At 39.4% G+C, this 19,829-nt stretch overlaps 1 protein-coding gene across 2 annotated transcripts in view; it reads right to left on the bottom strand.

Annotated features, from left to right (window-relative positions):
• SEC24D (SEC24 homolog D, COPII component) overlaps positions 1-19,829 on the bottom strand; it is a 137,537-nt gene that overhangs the window by 117,232 nt on the left and 476 nt on the right. For both annotated transcript variants that reach the window (XM_077142443.1, XM_077142442.1), the window contains exons 2-3: positions 17,766-17,924; positions 6,216-6,345 (exon numbers count right to left, since the gene is read on the bottom strand). In XM_077142443.1, coding sequence (XP_076998558.1) covers positions 6,216-6,345; positions 17,766-17,883 — 248 coding nt within the window. In that variant the 5' untranslated portion in view covers positions 17,884-17,924. The remainder of the gene's footprint in view (positions 1-6,215; positions 6,346-17,765; positions 17,925-19,829) is intronic.

Here is a 19,829-nt window from a genome sequence, read left to right as displayed (position 1 = left end):
ATTGAACTGGAATCTAAGGCTGCCACCTGGTTACTTTGGGCTACTCATGCCCCTGGATCAACAAGCCAAGAAGGGGATTGCTTTATTGTCTGGGGTGATTGACCCTGACTATCAGCAGAAAGCAGAACTGCAACTATACAATGGAGGTAAAGAAGAGTTTTCTTGGAATATAGGAGATCCTCTAGGGCATCTTTTAGTACTGCCATGCCCTGTGATTAAAGTCAATGGAAAACCGTAACAACCCAATCCCGGCAGGACTACCAATGGCTCTGAAACTTTGGGAATGAAGGTTTGGGTCATCCCACCAGGCAAAGGACCACGGCCAGCTGAAATGCTTGCTGAGGGTAAAGGGAACATGGAATGGGTAGTGGAAGAAGGTAGTGATAAATATGAACTACGACCATGTGATCAGTTACAGAAACAAGGACTGTAATGCTGTTTTATTCCTGTTATACTATTTAAGTTGCAAGATATCCAGTTTAAGAATGAATATTACCCAAGAACTTGCACCCTATTCTGGAGAGAGTTACTGTGTTTCCAGTTATATGCAGGACAGCTGAGTATTGTTAGGTGAAAGAAAAAAATGTGTGTTTAAATGTTCTTTATTTAGAAATTAAGTATGGTTTAAGGTGATATATATAGCTGCCAAGTTGACAAGGGATGGACTGTCATGGTCAGCTTTATGTGTCAACTTGGCCAAGTGGTGGTATCTGTTTGTCTGCTTGGGCAAGTGCTGGTTGTCTGTTGCAATAAGGACATTTCATAGAATTAGATCATGATCACATCAGCTGCATCCACAGCTGATTCAATTTGTAATCAGCCAAAGACAGTGTCTTCTGCAATAAGTGATGCTCAATCTAATCACTGGAAGCCTTTTAAGGAAGATTCAGAAGAGACAGGCTCTATTCCTGCTTCGGCTGGCAAGCCTCTCCAGTGGAGTTCATCCAGACCCTCCATCAGAATTGTCAGCTTCACAGCCTGCCCTGCAGATTTTGGACTCTGCATTCCCATGGTCACGTGAGACACTTTTATAAATTTTATATATGTGAGTGTTCCCTGCTAATTCTGTTTCTCTAGAGAACCCTAATTAATACAGGATTAAACCCCCCAATCAAAAGATATAGACTGGCAGAATGGATTAAAAAACAGGACCTATCTACATGCTGTCTACAGGAGACTCATTTTAGACTCAAGGACAAAAATAGGTTGTACATGAAAGGTTGGGAAAAGATATTTCATTTAAACAACAATCAGAAAAGAGCATGAGTAACTATACTAATGTCTGACAAATTAGACTTCAAATGTAAAACAATTAAAAAGAGACAAAGAAGGACACTACGTATTAATAAAAGGAACAATTTAACAAGAAGACATAACAAGCAAATATTTATGCACTGAACCAGAGTGCTCCAAAATACATAAGGCAAACACTGACAACAGTGAAGGGAAAAAAAGTGAATGGTTTGTTGATGTGCTGATGTTTGCTAGGGTATAGAGATAAGGTGCCAAATATATTAAGCCCTCATTGAAACAAAATTTGAATTTTAAATACTTAGCCCATATGATGGAGGAAACAAAAGCCCTCCCAAATCCTATCACTGCTTTTCTTTAAAAAAATTAAAGAAAAAAACATCTACAGTTGATCGTCATTATTTGCAAATGCACCAATATGCTGACATTTTTTTATAACCCCCAAATCAGTACTCGCTTGCTTTTGTGGTCATTCCCGGACACGTGCAGAGCAGCAAAAAATTTGAGTGGTCCAATGTACAGGTTCCCAGCTGAGGTCAAAGAAGGTGGCACTGCTTCATCTTCTTTTTATTTTGGCCTTATTTCCTCAAGCTATATTTCTTTCTCTTTATTTATTATTTTTTATTTACAAAAATTCTATACTCACCAATCAAAAACTCTCCCTTCTTGTTTCAGTGGCTTTCATACTAAGAACAAGTGTCCTTTTCACACTATTAAGGATCACACTGTTTGCATCTTTAGTTTGGTGTTGGTGATTTCCTTGTTTAATACAGCCCCCCAGCATAGTGCTGAAGTGCTGCCTAGTGTTCCTAAGTGAAAGAAGAGTGTGATGTGCCTTTTGGAGAAAATGCACATGTTAGATAACCTTTGTTCAGGCATGAGTTACAAGGACTATTGGCCATAAACTCAAAGGTAATGAAACAGCAATATATATTAAACAAGGCAGTTTTAAACAGAAATATACATAAAACAAGGTTATATATTGATCTACTGATGAAAATGCTGTGACCAGAGGCTCACAGGAATCTAATCCTGTATTTCCCCCAGGAACAATGGTACAGTATTTGCTAATTAAGTGTTCATGGAGACTGGATAGAAAATAATGACTGTGAATATTGAGAATCGACTATATTTCTCTTATTTTTCTTGCTCCTTGCTTTCCCATTGCAATCAATTTCTTAGTAATCTCACTCATTATCAGCTTCAATTTGGAAAGTTGAGTTCCCTTTCCCTCGCAGTTAGCAATTTCTTGGTTCAAACAGACCACTGAATTGCCTTTTCTCCTTATAATTAAAAATGGATTTTTAGGTTGTGATTTTTAGTAGATTAATGCCTCTCATCAGTGCCCCTATACAGATAACTTTAGTAGTACTTACAACAAGTTTAAGGCACTTATTCTTCCTCAGCCAAGATCAAAAGGTCAAAACTAGGTATGACTTTTACATTTTATGATACATTAACTTTGAAATGGCAATATTTTAAAAATAGAAATTATACATTTTAATTTAAATCAACATAGTGACTCTGAATTTTATCTTCTTTTTTTGATAACTGAGATATGGTAAAAAGTATGGTATTAGTTCAATGGACCCTCTAACTAAGAAAACACAAATGAAATGCTGTCATCCTCAAGGAAAGATGGTGTGCTAGCCATGCTCTCCAACAACCACAAACATCAAATTGATGGGATTCATCTGCCAGTTGTCGCATCCCTTGCTCTTGCATTGCACTACATACACAGAAACACATCCCATGAAGGCAGGTAACAAGTAACTGGAAATTAGCCTGTTATACCAGACTTTCCCCCTGCCTTCTCATTTTTTAACCCACTTCTAACATTCAATTAACTGTTTAAGTTGAAGGAAGTGAAGAAGGGGCAAAAATCTCTGTGTCCCCATATGGAGAATTTCTGATACTCTAGCAAGCAGTGGGGACAACCAAATCAATAGGCTGAGCCCTCAATCTTAGGGTTCGCCCCTATGCAACTTATTCCTACAAAGGAAAGGTCAAGCCTACTTAAAATTAGGCCTAAGAGCCACCCCCAGAGAACCTCTTTCGTTATTCAGATGTGGCCTCTCTCTCTAAGCTGACACAGCAAGGGAACTCACTGCCCTGCCCATGGAACATGGAACATGACTCCCAGGGGTGCACATGGGACAGAAATTCTGGGATGAGCTGGGACCCGGCATTAAAGGATTGAGAAAACCTTCTTGACCAAAAGGGGAAAAAGAGAAACGAGACAAAATAAAGTATCAGTGGCTGAGAGATTTCAAACAGAGTCAAGAGGTTATCCTGGAGGTTCTTCTTATGTATTATATAGATATCCCCTTTTTAGTTTATGGTATACTGGAGTGGCTAAAGAAAGTACCTGAAACTGTTGAACTGTGTTCTAGTAGCCTTGCTTCTTGAAGATGATTGCAGAACGATACAGCTTTTACAATGTGACTATGTGATTGTGAAAACCTTGTGTCTGATGCTCCTTTAATCTAGGGTATGGATAGATGAGTAAAAAATGTGGATAAAAAATAGACAACTAATGGGGGGAACAAAGGTTAAAATAAACTGGGTAGATGGAAATATGAGAGGGAGGGGGAAAGGGAGGGAGTTTTTCATTTTCTCTTTATTTCTTTTTCTGGAGTGATGCAAACCATCAAAAAATGATCACGATGATGAATAAACGACTATATGATGATATTGTGAGCCACTGACTGTATACCATGTATGGAATGTTTGTATGTTAAGAATATTCATATGCTTGTATGTTATTTTATCAATAAAAATATTTTTAAAAAATCTCTCAGTGTTTCTTGGGGAATCAGAGTAAAAGCAGATTCCTGAATTAGGCCATCATAAGTAATTAGATGGGCCAGTAGAAAGGACAAGCTGTCAACAATGAACCTTATTTATCCAATGGAAATGATATTGATAATTGCAAACATGTATTAAGTCTTTAGTGGGTGCCTTACACTGTGCAAGGTATGCTGCATGCGTTAATCATCAACATCCTCATAATCACATCATTGTTCCAATTCTGATGAGGAAACCAAGGCAAAAAGAAGTAACTTGCCCACCTAATAACAGCCTGAACCAATATGAGCACACATCCTTCTGACTTCAGAGTCTATGCTCTTCACTCTACCAGGTCTGTATTGAATTCTGGTCCCAAAGCTAGGTCCGTATGATGACAAAGTCCATGTCCTATTATTCCTAAGCAACACAATTCAAGTGAAACAATCAACAATAACAAAAAGGTCAACTCAATCCAGGCTAATGCCAGTGGCCAAAACCTTTTCTTAAATTTGAACTAGCTGTTCAATCTCCACATTTCTTCTGAAAAACATTTGAGATGTTTGGAAGTTTATAACAGTGAGCTCTTCTAGAGCTCCCCTGTGCTTCTGGACTAAGAATTCTACTTCCTTATTTTAGAAGTGAAGAAGAGGAGACCTAGAGAGGCCGAAGAATTTCATCAGCAAGGTACAGCTACAGCTAGTTAACTGTCAGATTAGCAGAGGCCTCTTGGTTCTCAGTCTCTCTGCCTCACCCCCAGAATAGGGCAGCAGGGTCAACTTCTTCACCTCCCAAGTTCGAGTAAGGCCCTTTGATTTCTTGTGGTACCAACTCACAGTTGAGCAAATTAATTAAACCAAATTACCTACTTTTGTAATACATTTCCTGCTTTAATCTTTCCTCTACACCTCAGTTACTAATCCGGTAGCAAATGTTGTTATGACAAATGAGAGCCAGAAAGTGTCAAGTTCACACACGTGCTGTAAGAGCATTATCTTGATGATTTTAAAAATCCCAAGGGGAGTTTTCCTATTAGCAGGATCTACTAGCCTCCTTGAAAGGGTAATTAAATTATTCCACCATTAGCAGAGTCTAGGTTCACACTGGGTTACTCTTCCCAGCCCATCAACCTGGGAAAAGAACCTGGGAAATGAAGTCTCTGAGTAAAATCTTTGCACAAACTTTCCAAAGTTAACATTGCTTACAGCTTGGCACTGTGATTCTCAGCAGCACACCTCACAGGACAAACCATCATGGAATTTCCAGCAAGGAAGGTGTGATACTGACTTCCTTCCCCAGAGCATAGCCCCTTGTGGGTTGCAGGGCTCTAAATAACTCACATCTTGGCTTCTACAGGTCTGCCTCCAATTTCTCCCTTCCTCAATTCATAATAAACACAAACACAAGACTTATCTCTTATGATGTTTTCCCTTTAGTCCTACCTTTTTGAGAGTCCTCATATGCATCTATAAGTCTTCCATTTCAAATCCAGTCTTTATCATTAGCCTCAATATGATATAATTTTTTTTTTTTTTTTTTTTTTTTTTTTTTTTTAGAGAGAGGGAGGAAGGGAAGGAAAGACAGAGAAGGAAGGAAGGATGGAAGGAAGGAAGGGAGGAAGAAAGGGAAACATTTTTAAACATTTTCTTGTTTTATTATATTTTGTTTGTTTGTTTGTTTTTTACATGGGCTGGGGCCGGGAATCGAACCGGGGTCCTCCGGCACGGCAGGCAAGCACTCTTGCCCGCTGAGCCACCGCGGCCCGCCAATATGATATAATTTTTAAATATTAAGTGCCTATTGGCACCAAGCTCAGTTTTGTGAAAGATTCAAGAGAATAGGGTGCTTCAATATGTTGTTGAGTATTACAGACCAAAGCATATGAAGTAATTAGAGATTAATGCAAAACTAAAATGAACTGAATTTAAGCCACCCAATACTAAAATGTGTGATAATGACACAAGTAATTTTTGATATATTTTAAAAATATTTACTAATACTGTTTTTTTCCTTTTAACTTTTTTTAAATGCCTTGTTTCCTAAGGCAGTTTTCCAGCAGAATGTGGACATTTATAAAAGTTCAAGCTTTCAACCAATGAAAATACTGGTTTAGAAGGCACTTCTGAGACAATTTTAATAGAACATTTAACTGAAGGTTTGGAATCTACCCAGCTCACCTCTGAGGTGGATGCCCAGAGGCATGGGCTCCATTCTGGCCAAACTGATGGGTTCCAGGAGGTGGAGGGCCAGAAGGCAACATCCCCCCAGGGGCAGCAGTCCCCAAAGGCCCAGCTGGCTTCATCATACCTGCAACAAAAGGACATAAATTTAGAATACGGTTTTAAAGTGCAAAGACATTAGGTTAAAAATGTAAACCAGGTGGGGAGGGGGGAAATAAATGTAAGGGCGAATTCTCCTTTCAAACTTGCTTTTAACCAATACCTACAGACCTATCAATAACAGGCTCCAGCATAATTATTTGAACATCATAATGGTAAAAGAACAGAAAAGAAAGGACTAATTTTAACACTAAACAGAAAATAAAGCAGAAGGAACAAACTTTGTATCTCATAGAAACACCATGATAGAACACACTAGAGAATCCAAAGAAAAATGTCACTTAGATATCAGAAAATCATTATTAGGAATGACAGAACATCTCAACTTTGGGTGGGGGTTGAGGGGTGGTGAGGAGGGAAAACATGACCTCTAAAGATGCTTTTATTTGAGTTACAGCACTAGGAAAACAAATGGACAATGGCATTTGTTTCTCTAATAAATCCAGAGCATCTCTTGGAGGTTAATAATTATTCCAGAATCCCAAATAGTTATGTGATAAACAGCTGGGGCCAGCTCAAGTCCTCATCACACTCACTCATGCAAAATAGGAGTTCACATGCAATGAATATAAAGATGCTCCTTGCAAGGACTGTGTTTTCATTTACAAGCAGCTCTACTCAGAGATCTTCAAAACTTTCTCTCCAAAATTGTTTTCAGATACTTTCCTTCTTACTTCCAGAGAAAAATCCTTGGGCTTGGGTTACAGCAGCCCAGGGTCCTATCCTGGAGCTTCCAAGTTAGGTGTATGGCCCCAGTCAATAAGCTTATCTTTGAGGACCTCAGTTTCCCTTCTGCAAAATGAAAGATTTAGACTAGATTACCTGGGCGACTCCCTTCTAGCCCTTTCAAAGAAGAATGAAAAATAATAACAATAAGGGAAAAAGTATGACTCTTCCATTTGCTATCTCCACTTCCAGTCTGCTTACTTGCTTTTTGACCCCAGCCTCCTTTCTGGCACCACCACTACTGGCCTCCTCCCTGCTTTCTGTGAACTCCCCCATTCGACCTTATTGTAACATTTCACACTCAGCAAATCCTTTCTCCTTTTATCTTCCTGCAGCCAGTTTCCTTCTTCCCAAATAGCAAAGGAATTCAGTGGCTCTTGCAGTTACCCATGAAGGAGTTTATTATGTTATCATCATAATACATTTTTGGCACGGATGCTTTTAGAAGCCTGAGTAATCTAGAATGGCACATTCTAGTGGAATGGCAATTTTCATGAATCATATTATCACAAAATATTATTTTTTACAACGATTTCTTCTCTAAAAATGGGATTCCTTAAACTTGAGAATTAATGCTCCACGAAGCTTTATTTAGTGATTTTTTCACATATTAAAAACAAAAACAATATATACTATTCTTATATATATATAAATGTATATAAGAATATATAATATATATATAATATATAAATGTATATGTATAAGAATATATATATACATTATATAAGAATATATAACTCTATATCAAATACAGCAAAATTACAAAACATGAGACTTGCAGTCACATAGGATCAACTTTGAATTTTTTCCCGACCTCATAATAGCTGTGACCCTGACAAGACTGTCTTTCAGAACCTCAATTTTTAACACTGTCATGATGATATGGTCTCCATTCCTGGCTTCTCCCCATTTCCAAGGACTATTTGATAATGAAATGAGTCAATGAGTATTAGAGCACTAGAACAATGTCCAATATCTAAAGGTAAACATTCAACAAATCTTTGTTTCCTCTGGCCACAACTTCTGCCTTTCTTATTTCAAGGATTTATATTCTAACAAAACATATACATCATAATTATATGAATACTTGTACTTTAATTTTCTAAAGCATTATTTTGGATGAAAGTAAAAAAATCCCTAAAACTAGCACTAAAACATTTTCAACTTAAATAAATACACATGCACTCCATATACTTCAGCTAACACCACTATTCAAAACAGATGGACATATATTAATTGTGCAACAAATACAATTTTCAAAATATAAAATACATATTGATTTTGGGGTCAGGCACAGAATCAAACTTGAATCTCAAATCAGAGTGTTATGGTAGATTTAAAAAATCACTGTAAACCTGTTTTTCACCCTTGGTGCTGCTGGCATTTGAGAGGAGGTCATTCTCTGTGTGGGGGTGGGGTGCTCACTTTGCATTATATGGGATTGTGAGCAACACCCCTGGCCTTTCCCTCAAGATGCCAGGAGCACCTCCCCAGGGTGACAACCAGAAATGTCTCCATACGTTGCCAAAAGTCCCTCAGGGGGAAAAGTCACCCCTACTGGAAAACACATTTTCACATATCAGAAACCAAAAATTTTCTCATAACCTCTAAAGCAGGTTAGTAGTGGCAGGCCATGGTGGCTCAGCAGGGAGAGTCTCACCTGCCATGCCAGAGACCCGGGTTCAATTCCCGGTGCCTGCCCAGGCAAAAAAAAAAAAAAAAAAAGTTATTTTGGGTGGGCCACAGTGGCTTAGTAGGCAGAGTTCTCACCTGCCATGCCGGAGACCCAGGTTCGATTCCCGGTGCCTGCCTATGCAAACAAAAAAACCACTTAAAGTAGGTTAGCAGCAATTTTCATCAACAACTCTCAAATGTGTAGAGAATCAGAAAACAGTTCTGATATTCACAAGCAGAACTTTTATATACCAATCTTACTAAAATGAGAGTTCTCTTCTATTTTCAGAAATCAACTCTACAGCAATGATGCAAACTCATGTATTTATTCAAGATATATTTCATGTGCCTTTCAGGCACTAAGAGCACTTATGAAGACACCATGTAAACAAATAATTACAGGGCTGCATGATGAGTGTTATAATATGCATAGGGATTACCTAACTCTCCCTCCTGGGGGAAACAGGAAGAGCTCAAAGAGGCAGAAACACTTGAGCTGAATCCGAAGTACAAGCAGGAGTTTTCTTAGTGTAGAGGCAAAGAAAGAGATTTCAGTCAGAAGGAAAGCATAATCAGGGACTGACAAAAGATTCAACGTAGAACGAATGTGGAGGAAAGTGGCCAGGGCAAGTTGTTCATGTGTCAGACTGCAAGCCCTCTGTGCCACTTAGACTCTATCCCTAGGGTAAAGGAAAGCCAGTATCATCATTACCTCAAAGTCATGGTCTTCCCTGACCAATTGCTGACATTTTAAATAGTGACCAGTGAGAAAGAGAATCGAGTTATTTAGGGAAGAGTGTGAATATGTTAATAGGAAAGGAACACCACAATAAGAGAAAGAACTAATGGCTTAAATTAAACGAAAAATACCTAAAACCACAAATTGGTATTCAAAACAGTGGCAAACCGTACGCCCTAGATCCTGAGGCTTATTCTTTCTAATTTTTTTTTTTTTTTAAAAAACGTATTATTATTTTTCGCATGAGCAGGTACCAGGAATCGAACTCAGGTCTCTGGCATGGCAGGTGAGAACTCTGCCTGCTGAGCCACCGTGACCCACCCAAGGCTTACTCTTGTGAAGTTTATGTAGGTAGCAGAGAAGCTTGGACTACCTATAGGCATGCCTAAGAGTTACTTCTGGAGGACCTCTGCTGTTGCTCAGATGTGACCTCAATTCCTTTAAGCCCAACCCTGCAAGTGAAATCATTGCCCTTTCCCTAACGTGGGACATGACATTCAGGGGTGAAAGTCTCCCTGGTGACATGGGAGATGACTTCCAGGGATGACTTCAGACCTGGCACCATGAGATCAACAATTCCATCCTGACCAAAATGGGGAAAAGAAGTATAATTAATAAATTATCCGTGGCAGAGAGAGTTCAAATAGAGTCAAGAGGCTACTCTGGAGGTTGCTCTTATACAAGCTTTAGGTAGACCTTGCTACCTATCATAACCTGCCAACTCCCAACCAGGACCATTCCAGCCAATCCTAAAGAACACCTAGGGCAATTTATAAGATTTGACAAGGGTTCCAAGCACTAGAGTAACTGTCCAGAAACGTACAACCTCCAGATGGGTCCCTGGTCCATATAAGTCCTGAAACCTAGCCCAGCCTCTCCACAACATCAGATAGTTCCATCTCCCTACCCCATATTAGTGACAGACCCTTCCAATATAAAAAATTTAGAATTGCCTTAGCTCAAACAACTCCAAAGAGAGGTATGGAAAGATCAAAGGTGATGGTGGAATATACATAGAAGATAGGACTTTACAAATGAATATGAATGCTGAACCATTAAATTGATTCTCTTTTAGTCTCCAGTATTTTAGAGCAGCTAGAAGTAAAAACCTAAAATTGTGAAATTGTAACCTATGTCAAAGTCTGAAATATGTTCTACAACTAATTGTGGTGCTGTGCTTTGAAATTTATAGCTTTTTTGTATATACATGTTATTGTTCACAAAAAAAAGGAAAAATTCAATTGTGATGATGAAAAAGTATTTAAACACTCTAGCCTCCTATATTCTGGAGCAGCTAGAAGGAAAAATATGAGAGGATCATATGTAGCCCATGACAAACTGTGGAATACATCCTGTAGCCACTTTTTTGAAGACTGTTTTGAAAACTATTGCTTTTTTATCTCTTTGCTTTGTATATATGTTACACTATACAATAAAAAAAGGTTAAAAAAAAAAAGCAGTACAAACCCTACAGCTTACTCACTACCAGTTCCAACCCCCTTGGCCTGTGCATACGGTCCTAGGTGGAAAGATGAATCTCCGTTTCCTAGACCACCGTACCACTTGGGCTGCCATGTATTTAGGTTCAACCAAGCAATACACCTCTGGGAGACTCCGGCCAACTTAGGGGAAGTAGTTATTCCAGAATAAAGTGACAGTGGCTTCTGAGGGAACAGAACTGAGTGAAGTGGTACATTTCTCTGGGCAGCAGAGTTCCAAGCTTGGTTCTCTGACTCTAATATTTGGTTAACTTCCTGATATCCTTTAACAAATTCCTTTCTTCTAGAGTAGACTCTGTTATCAGCAAAAACAAACCAAAATAAAACAACCTAGCCAAAACACATCACAGAAGCACACCTTGAATTTGGCCCTGGAACTAATAAAAGTAAACCAAAATTAAAAACCACCGTTCGTGGGGGAAAAAAAATCTAAAGCGAAGATGAGCTCCCTATCACAGTGGCAGAACGCTAACAGCCATGGTAGGCACTGCTCTGGGAAGAGCACCTACCCAGCTCAACCGTAGGAGCTGCTCCCTCCTCACAGCCCTGTCCTAACTCCAGGACAGCAACAAGTCTTACCTTTCAGCTTCCAGATCAGTGGTCCTCAACCAGGTGGCAGTTTTGCCCCTGAACAGACACGTGGCAACGTGTGGGATACTGGTTACCACAACGGGAGGAGAGGGTGCTACTGCCACCTTACAATGCATAGGACACAACAAACCACGACCTGGGCCCAGATGTCAACAGCGCTGAGGTTGAAAAACCCCACTCCAGACAGCCCAGTGCCTGCCCTGCCTCCTTCACCAAACCTTCTAACATAACTCTTTCTAAAACGCATATTGGACTGTGACCGCTACCAACTTTAAATCACTTCGGTAGCTCTGTTCTGTTCCTAAAGTCTAAATTTCTTAAGAGTGTCCCACTTTACACTCCAGAGCATCTCTCATGGTTCTTACTCTACACCCCAGTCATGCTGAACACATATATAGCAAGTCCTCAAAAGTGCTGCTTCCCCCACCCCAGCAAACTGTTTCCATACCTAGTCAGCTCTCACTCATCTTGCAGACCACTCCTTCCAGACAGATGCCCCTCTCCCCAAAGACTTGGTTAGGAAACCCTGCTGTATGCTTCCATATCACCTCTCACTTTCCTGAACTGCAGCTGTCCACTGATTTAATGCATTTCTCACAAAGTAGGTAAGTACTAAGGATTGAGATTAGCTTTATTTCATTCATTGTAATAAATCCAGTGCCAAGCCTTTTCCTTACTTAATAAATCTATTAAATCTGTTATTATATAGCACTAGCATTACAAAAACAATTAATAGGCACAAGTGGAGATATGGTATGTAAAAAATACAAAGCAAGATTTAGCACTAGCTAGACCTATGGCAAACAGATACTACAAGGAACCACCAGCAGCTTGCCTGCATCTGTCAGAAAGCCAATAAAAAGATCACCCAAAGACTAAAAAGGACAGGTCACATGAATAACTGAAAATTAAGGATCTAAGCACACACAAATGAAGGCTGGGGTAATTAAGTGACAGCCTGAAAATAATTAAACAAAAACAACATAATTTCTTGAAAGGTATATTTACACAGAATATGATAGCCATCTAACAATTGAATAAGGAGAAAGAGGCTTAAATTAAAGCATGAAGAATTTAATTTAACAAAGACTCTTTAAAAAATACTGGTTAACCACAGAATGCTTTGCTGATGAATGCTACAGCTTGTTGTTCAATCCATTAACTAAATAAGCATCTAATCAGTGCTGTCTATGGTCCAGGCACAATGATAATACAGCATGGAAACAGTACAGCGGTCCGCACAGGTATTATGAGAACACAGGAGAAGAAGAGGGCTTCTAACTAAGCTGGTGGAGTAATAGTGATGAGAAAATGCCTGCAATCCTGACACACGAACCCAGTATAAAGAAGGAGTGTGAGTATTCATTAGAAGGACAAAGTAGAGGCATGGACTGGCTTTGTGCCAGTGTGAAAGGCAAAGCAGGAAACAAGCAAACCAGCAACCAAATAACTAATAGTCTCGAGTCTGGAGTTAACGGATACAGGAATGTGGCAGATGAGCTGGAAAAAAGGAAACGGGTAAAATAACGAAGGCCTAAGGAGCTTAAAATATTCACTTCATGGTACTGGGGAACCATGAAAGGTTTGAAGCAAAGTAAAATCAGTTAGATTCGTATTGCTATAAAAATCACTGAAAGACAGCAGAGGTATGGTTTGGAGGAAGGCAGTACTGGAAAGAAGGATAATAATCAAGGAAACATTTTAGTAATCCAGACGAGAAGGATGGTTGGAACAAGGAGTGACATGAGGATGGAAAGCAAGAAACAGGTTGGAAAGAGGTTTACAAGTACTCCAATAGAATCTGGGAGACCAGTTGGACTAGAGAAGGTAAAAGGTAATAGTGAAAGTTTCTGGCTTGGATAAATGAGAGAATGATGTTGCTAATGAGTGAGATATCGAGCACTTGAAAAAACAGGCTTTTATGAAAAACCTGAATTATTTTGGACATAAGTTATATCTGCATAAACAGGTGGGCAACTGGTAATATAGGCCTATAATTTAGGAGAGACATCTGTGCTGAAGTAATAAATTTGGGAGATTAGCAATTAATGTGAAATGGCTTAGGGAAAAATGAAAAGAGGGAGAGAAAAGAGGTGAAGATGAAACATGGAGGGAGAAACAGCAATGCTGAAGAAGAGGTTCTCCAAAGAAAAAGGTGTCCAGAAAGTAATCAAGAAAAAACAACAAAAGGATAATGTCACTGAAACCAAAAGAGAATAGAGTTTCAAAAAATGACAATGTCCACTGCATTTGGTCATAGGAGAATAATGATGGCACTGGCAGGAAAAGTGAAAAGGCGGACAGAAGACAAGCATGGCATGCCCATTTCACTGAGCTGTGGAGGGAATGAGAGGTGAGGGAGCAGAGTCACTGAGCACAGTGAGTGCTTTTGAAAAAAGATGGCTGTGACTGTGGGTTCATCAGTGGCTGCTTTGGAAAGCAGTTTGCCAGTTCCTCAATAAAGTTAAACACAGAATTACTATATGGCCTGGCAATTTCATTTCTAGGTACATATCCCAAATAACTAAAGCAGGGACTCAAACAGACATTTAAACACCAACATTCACAGTAGCATTATTTGCAATAGTCAATGACTTGACATGGGAAGTTTGTCAAGTTAAGGGGGGGAATTTAAGCTGTGTTTGTTATATTGTAAAAGCCTGCAGCTACTCTTTCTGGAGTTAAGTGTTGGGATGGGTAGGCCAGGAGAAAGGGGCTGGAACTCAGTGGCTTCTGAAGAGCCTCTGATTCTCCCCCATGTACCTTCAGGAACTGCCCTGGGAAAATCACATCTCCCTACCCATGCACCCTTTGCTGGAATCAAGAACTTACTTTTTTATGCATGGCCTGTGATGTTCGCGGTACATAGTAAAGACTATGTCGTGCAGATAAAAGAAGATGGCTGTGAAGAGAGGAAGGGTGAACGACACAGAGTGCTGTACTTAAGTGTGAGTGCAATTTGTTGTCTGTTTATTTTCATGTAGAGATCTGGGTATGAATCCTGGCTCCATCAGATGCCAGCTGTGTGACTTTGGACAAGTCATATTAAGCCAGACATTGTTTCCCTGGCAACAAAATAGCCCTAATAATCTACCACACATAGCATTATGTGAGGATTAAATAAAAATGCCTAATGAATGGAGGTGGTTGAAGAACGCACTGATTGAGAAGTAGACTGGCGAGCGACGGTCTATATGTATGATGATCGAATATTGTGCTGCTACAAAAAGGAACAAAGTTGTGAGGCATGCAACATTGTGAATGAAACTGTGCGACGTGTGGTGAGGCAAAATAAACTAGAAACAAAAAAGCAATTTTTGTATGGTCTCCTTTAGAAAATGCTTGTAAGAAAACAGGGGCCTAGATTGTAAACTTTTATAGCAGTCACACTTAGTCTAGAGTGGTAATTATTACTTCAGGATTTTGAAAGATTGTTTCATATATGTATAACCTGGTATTTAGAGATAAGAAGGAAGCCAATCTGGTAGGGATTAAGGTAATTCACAACACAGGGGTAAGGAAGACATTGTCTATATTTTATTTTATTTATTTTTTTGCACAGGCAGGCACCAGGAAACAAACCCAGGTCTCTGGCATGGCAGGCGAGAAATCTGCTTGCTGAGCCACTGTGGCCCACCCTATCTATATTTAGAATTTCATCTATTCTTTGAGACCAAAGGAAGAAAGATTTATTTTGTCCAGAATCTAAATTTTCTATACTACATAATCTAACTTAATCTGCCTGGATATCTCATTTAAACAATCCAAAACAGGGAAACCAGAATAAGAATGAGGGCCTTTAGTCCTATATAGCTTAATGTAATGTCTGGATATATCCCAGAACATATTAAACAGATAAGCAAAAAGTACTGGCAAAGTTCCTTAAGGGATGGGAGAGAAATATGGAACTACTAAACTTTACACAGCGGGGAAATCCCTGATACTGTGTCAAACATTAAGGACCCCCCAAATCAATAAACCAAGCCTTTGATCTTGAGGTTTGCTCTTGTGAAGCTTACGTAGGTAGCAGAGAAACTCAACTTACCTATCGGCATGTCTAAGAGTTATTTCTGGACCTTTTTTGCTGCTCAGATGTGACCTCAATCTCTCTAAACACAACTCTGCAAGTGAAATCATTTCCCTCCCCACTAGGTGGGACATGATATTCAGGGGTGAAAGTCTCCCTGGCTGCATGAGAGATGATGTCCAGGGATGAGTCTGGCCCTGGCACCATGGAATCAACAATTCCATCCTGACCAAAAGGGGGAAAAGAAATGCGACAAATAAGGTATCAGTAGCTGAGAGAGTTCAAACAGAGTTGAGAGGCTACTCTGGAGGCTGCTCTTAGGCAAGCTTTAGTTAAACATTGCTACCTATCATAATTTGCCAAACCCCAACCAGGACCATTCCAGCCAATCCTAAAGAACACCTAGGGTGTTATATAAAATTCTACAAAGATTCCATGCACTAGGGTAACTTTGCAGAAACCTACAACCTTCTAGACCAGATGAGTCCTGAAACCTAGAGGGCCCAGCCTCTCCAGAATATCAACTAGTTCCATCCCTCTACCTCACCTTCCAACATGAAAAAATTAGAATGGGCATTGCCTAAATACCCCTAAAGAGTGGGAGAAAGATCAAGGGTGATGGTGGAGTTATACAGAAAAAATCAAATGAACAAATGAATATGATTGCTGAATCATTATATTGGTATCTCTTCTAGTCTCCAGTATCTTAGAGCAGCTAGAAGTAAAAACCTAAAATTTTGGAATTGTAACCCATACCAAACTCTGAAATCTGTCCTACAACTGATTGCTGTACTGTGCTTTGAAATTTATTGCTTTGTTGTACATATGTTATTTTTCACAAAAAAATTTTTAAAAAGTCAATTGTGATGATAAAAAATATATATATTCCTTCTAGCCTCCAATGTTCTGGAGTAGCTAGAAGGAAAAATCTGACATGATGGAATAGTAGCCCATGCAAACTCTGGGATCTGTCCTATAACTACATTTTGAAGAGTGTTTTGAAAACTATTGCTTTTTTATTTCTTTGCTTTGTATATATATTATGTTATACAATAAAAAAAATTAAAAAAAAAAAGATAGCACACATAAAGCATGTAGGGCCAGCTGTTGGTGCATGCCAAACGCTCAAAAAAGAATAACTTATAATTACCGTTATATATAAATCTTGAACAGGAATGAACCATTAGATAAAAAGGAACTGGAGAAAGATGAGTTAATGGTTCCTACAGGCTCCAGAAAGGCGAAACTATAAATATTAAACAAGGACTCGCTTGGACAAGAAGGATGCCTCATCTAGAGGTCTTAAATAATTTGGGGAGGACTAATTCATAAGGCTGACTTTACACAGGAAATTCATAAACTCAGAGAACTTTCCACAGCAAACCAAGTATTACCCTCTTCTCACCCCCGCCAATCCAGCACAGCCTGGATCCTGGATGTCTGCTTCAGTCTAAAGGAGCCCAAGTTACTCGCTGATTTACACACAGCCCCTTTCCACAAGGTTTTGAGCTTAACTCCCCAGCATTCTCTCAGCCCCAGGAACTCTCAACCCAAATATTTTCAGGAATTTGGGTTTGCCAGATCTGAAACAAGACTTGCATTTGTCCCATGTAGCTTGGTCCTTCAGAGTAGCCCTTTGATAAGGGAAGTGACCTCATGGTGTTAACTGCCATCAGAACAATAGCTGTCGTTCTCACTCTATTATTCCTTTTTTTTCCCCACTTCTGCACTAAGGCCAACACTCTCTGCTGAGTACCATATTTGAAAGCAGCCAATATTGTTAAATAATGATTTCAAGGCAGGGCCTTGTTTCTCTTGTTATTATTATCTCATTATTACAATCTTTATTGTGCAAATCTAACAATATTTGTTCAATATCAAAACTGATGTTATTATTGCCAAGACCATCTTAGAATATATATGTTAAAATTTAATTCATTTTACATTGAATATTTACAATAACCCATACCTCTAACTAATATCAAGTAGTCAGATGCAGGCTCCTTCTAAAAGAGCCTTTTCTAAATGAGCCTATAATCTCCAGCCATTGCATCTAACATGACATTCAGTGCCCTCAAAGCTCTGAACCTGAGAAGTCAATGATCACATATAAGTCAAATAATGCACTATACCTGGTGGAGAAGCTGCATGTGATGGGTCACCATAGTGTCCATAATGAGGTGGTGAAAGGCCTATTCCAGGCTGGGACTGAGAATAGGGGGGTGTAGCCACATAACCTTGTTGACTCATTATGAAAATATCATTCCAAAGGACAGTTCTACAAAAGAAACCTGCAACAGAAAGAAAAAAAAGTCAATAAGAGGGGTTGAGCCAATTAACGCTATTATAAAATATAAATACTGTAAATAAATGTTTATGATGATCTGAGGTGAGATACAGTTGTCAGATTCCTGAGACATCTTCCCATCATACAACACAATATATCATTATCCCATAAATACCTTGTTAATGATAGCTCTATGGAACTTAATAAATCACTTCAATAGCCCTGTGCAAATTCTCAGGCATGAGATCTGAATAACAACTGCCAACTACTTTTGCACTGAAGTATGAAGGGTTTCAGAGATAGTCTCTCACAAGTGCTTTTGTGCTTTTGGTGTCCATGGCCCCATTTCAGCACAGACCAAACAAATGGCAATAACCTTGTGTCAGTTCAACTGATTGACAAGCATAATTGCCAGTAGCCTGCAATTAGATATTTTGTGACTTGTATCCTTTTAGTACTCTCCTAATCAGTAATTGTAATCAGGTATTTAGGACAAAGAGAAATCAATAGTCCAACAAATATAGAACAAATTATGACTCATTTTGTGAGTCATAATTTGACCAAGCCAGTAGATAGCTTCCAGCCATTTGAGAGTTGTCAGCGGTGGCTCCATCAGAGATGACAGAAGTTCCTTCGGATTTAAATAATCACACCTCTACAAACATATGCACCTATATTTAAGGAACTAAGATAAAAAGTACAACGTCTGTGCTAGGCATGCACACACACACACTCACAAATACAACAGGCTCTTCTTGATTCTGTTCAGGACCTAAATGTGAATTTGCTTTTTTATTTCCAATTGTTGTAGATTTTCACAAATAAGAGACATTTCAAAGGATGGGCTGTTTTCAAAACAAAAAAAAAAAAACTTTAACACGAGACAGAAAAGCTCTGAATCCTGATGAGAGAAGTAAGTTCTCAATCCAAATCTGCCAATACTTAGCTGTGTGACTTAGAATGAGCTGACTAAACTCTCTGGGCCTCAGTTACCTCTTTTATAAGATAAAACCTTTAGGTGCCTTTCCAGATATAAAACACTGATTCTACATTTTCTCTCCTGTTTCTTCACCCAGCATTGAAACACACTTCCTCTTGTTATTTTATTATGCTGCCTTTTAAGGTAAGAGATTGGTGGTGATACCCGCTAAGATTTGAAGTGGCTTTACCTTCAGGAAATGGAATTTCAAATTTTAAATTGTAAGCCTACATTCTTCACTAGGTTTCATTTTTATTTTTAAAAAAGTTAAAGTAAGCAAGTAAAAAAAGAGTATAACATCACTTTGTTCTCTCACGAAAAGGAGGAGAAAAGCAGGCAAAGTCCGGCTGGTCCCCTTTGTTACTGACAACCCTTTTCCCTCCTCCCACTGAGCACAGGGAGACGTGGCAGCCTGAGCTTTGGTCACGGCTCATCCAACCAGGCACATTTAGGAAGTCGGTAGGAACACACCTACAAAGCTGCTTGCTGCTGGGCGACAGAAAAGAAAGACAGGGATGTTCACTCCAAAGAGCAGGAAGTACCGGATCCCTTTTAACTGGACCAGAGAGGAATCTGCTTCCTCGCGCAACCCACTATGCCACGTCAAACTTCCTCACCCAGAGAGCAAGTTACAGAACCTGACTCAGCTGCAGGCCACGACATGGCAGAAGGCCGCTTGGCACGAGCAGACCTCGGGGTGAAATCTGGGGAGCTCCAATCCCAGAACGACACCCCTTATTCCACCGTCACCAGGCAACCCTAGCCACGGGGCTCTTCTCGCCTTGGACCAAGTTTGAATTTGGCCACATCAGTTTCACTTACAGGATGTGCCGCAGCTGAGGACACAGTTACCATTTTTACTACGAATATTCCAAACACCCCCTTTTTCCAAGAAAGGGGAAATTAAGTTGATAGACGAGAAAAGCGCTG

This window comes from Tamandua tetradactyla, chromosome 24 (genome assembly GCF_023851605.1).
Source record: "Tamandua tetradactyla isolate mTamTet1 chromosome 24, mTamTet1.pri, whole genome shotgun sequence".
Classification (NCBI taxonomy): Eukaryota; Metazoa; Chordata; class Mammalia; order Pilosa; family Myrmecophagidae; genus Tamandua; species Tamandua tetradactyla.
This window is presented reverse-complemented; position numbering and strand designations above follow the sequence as displayed.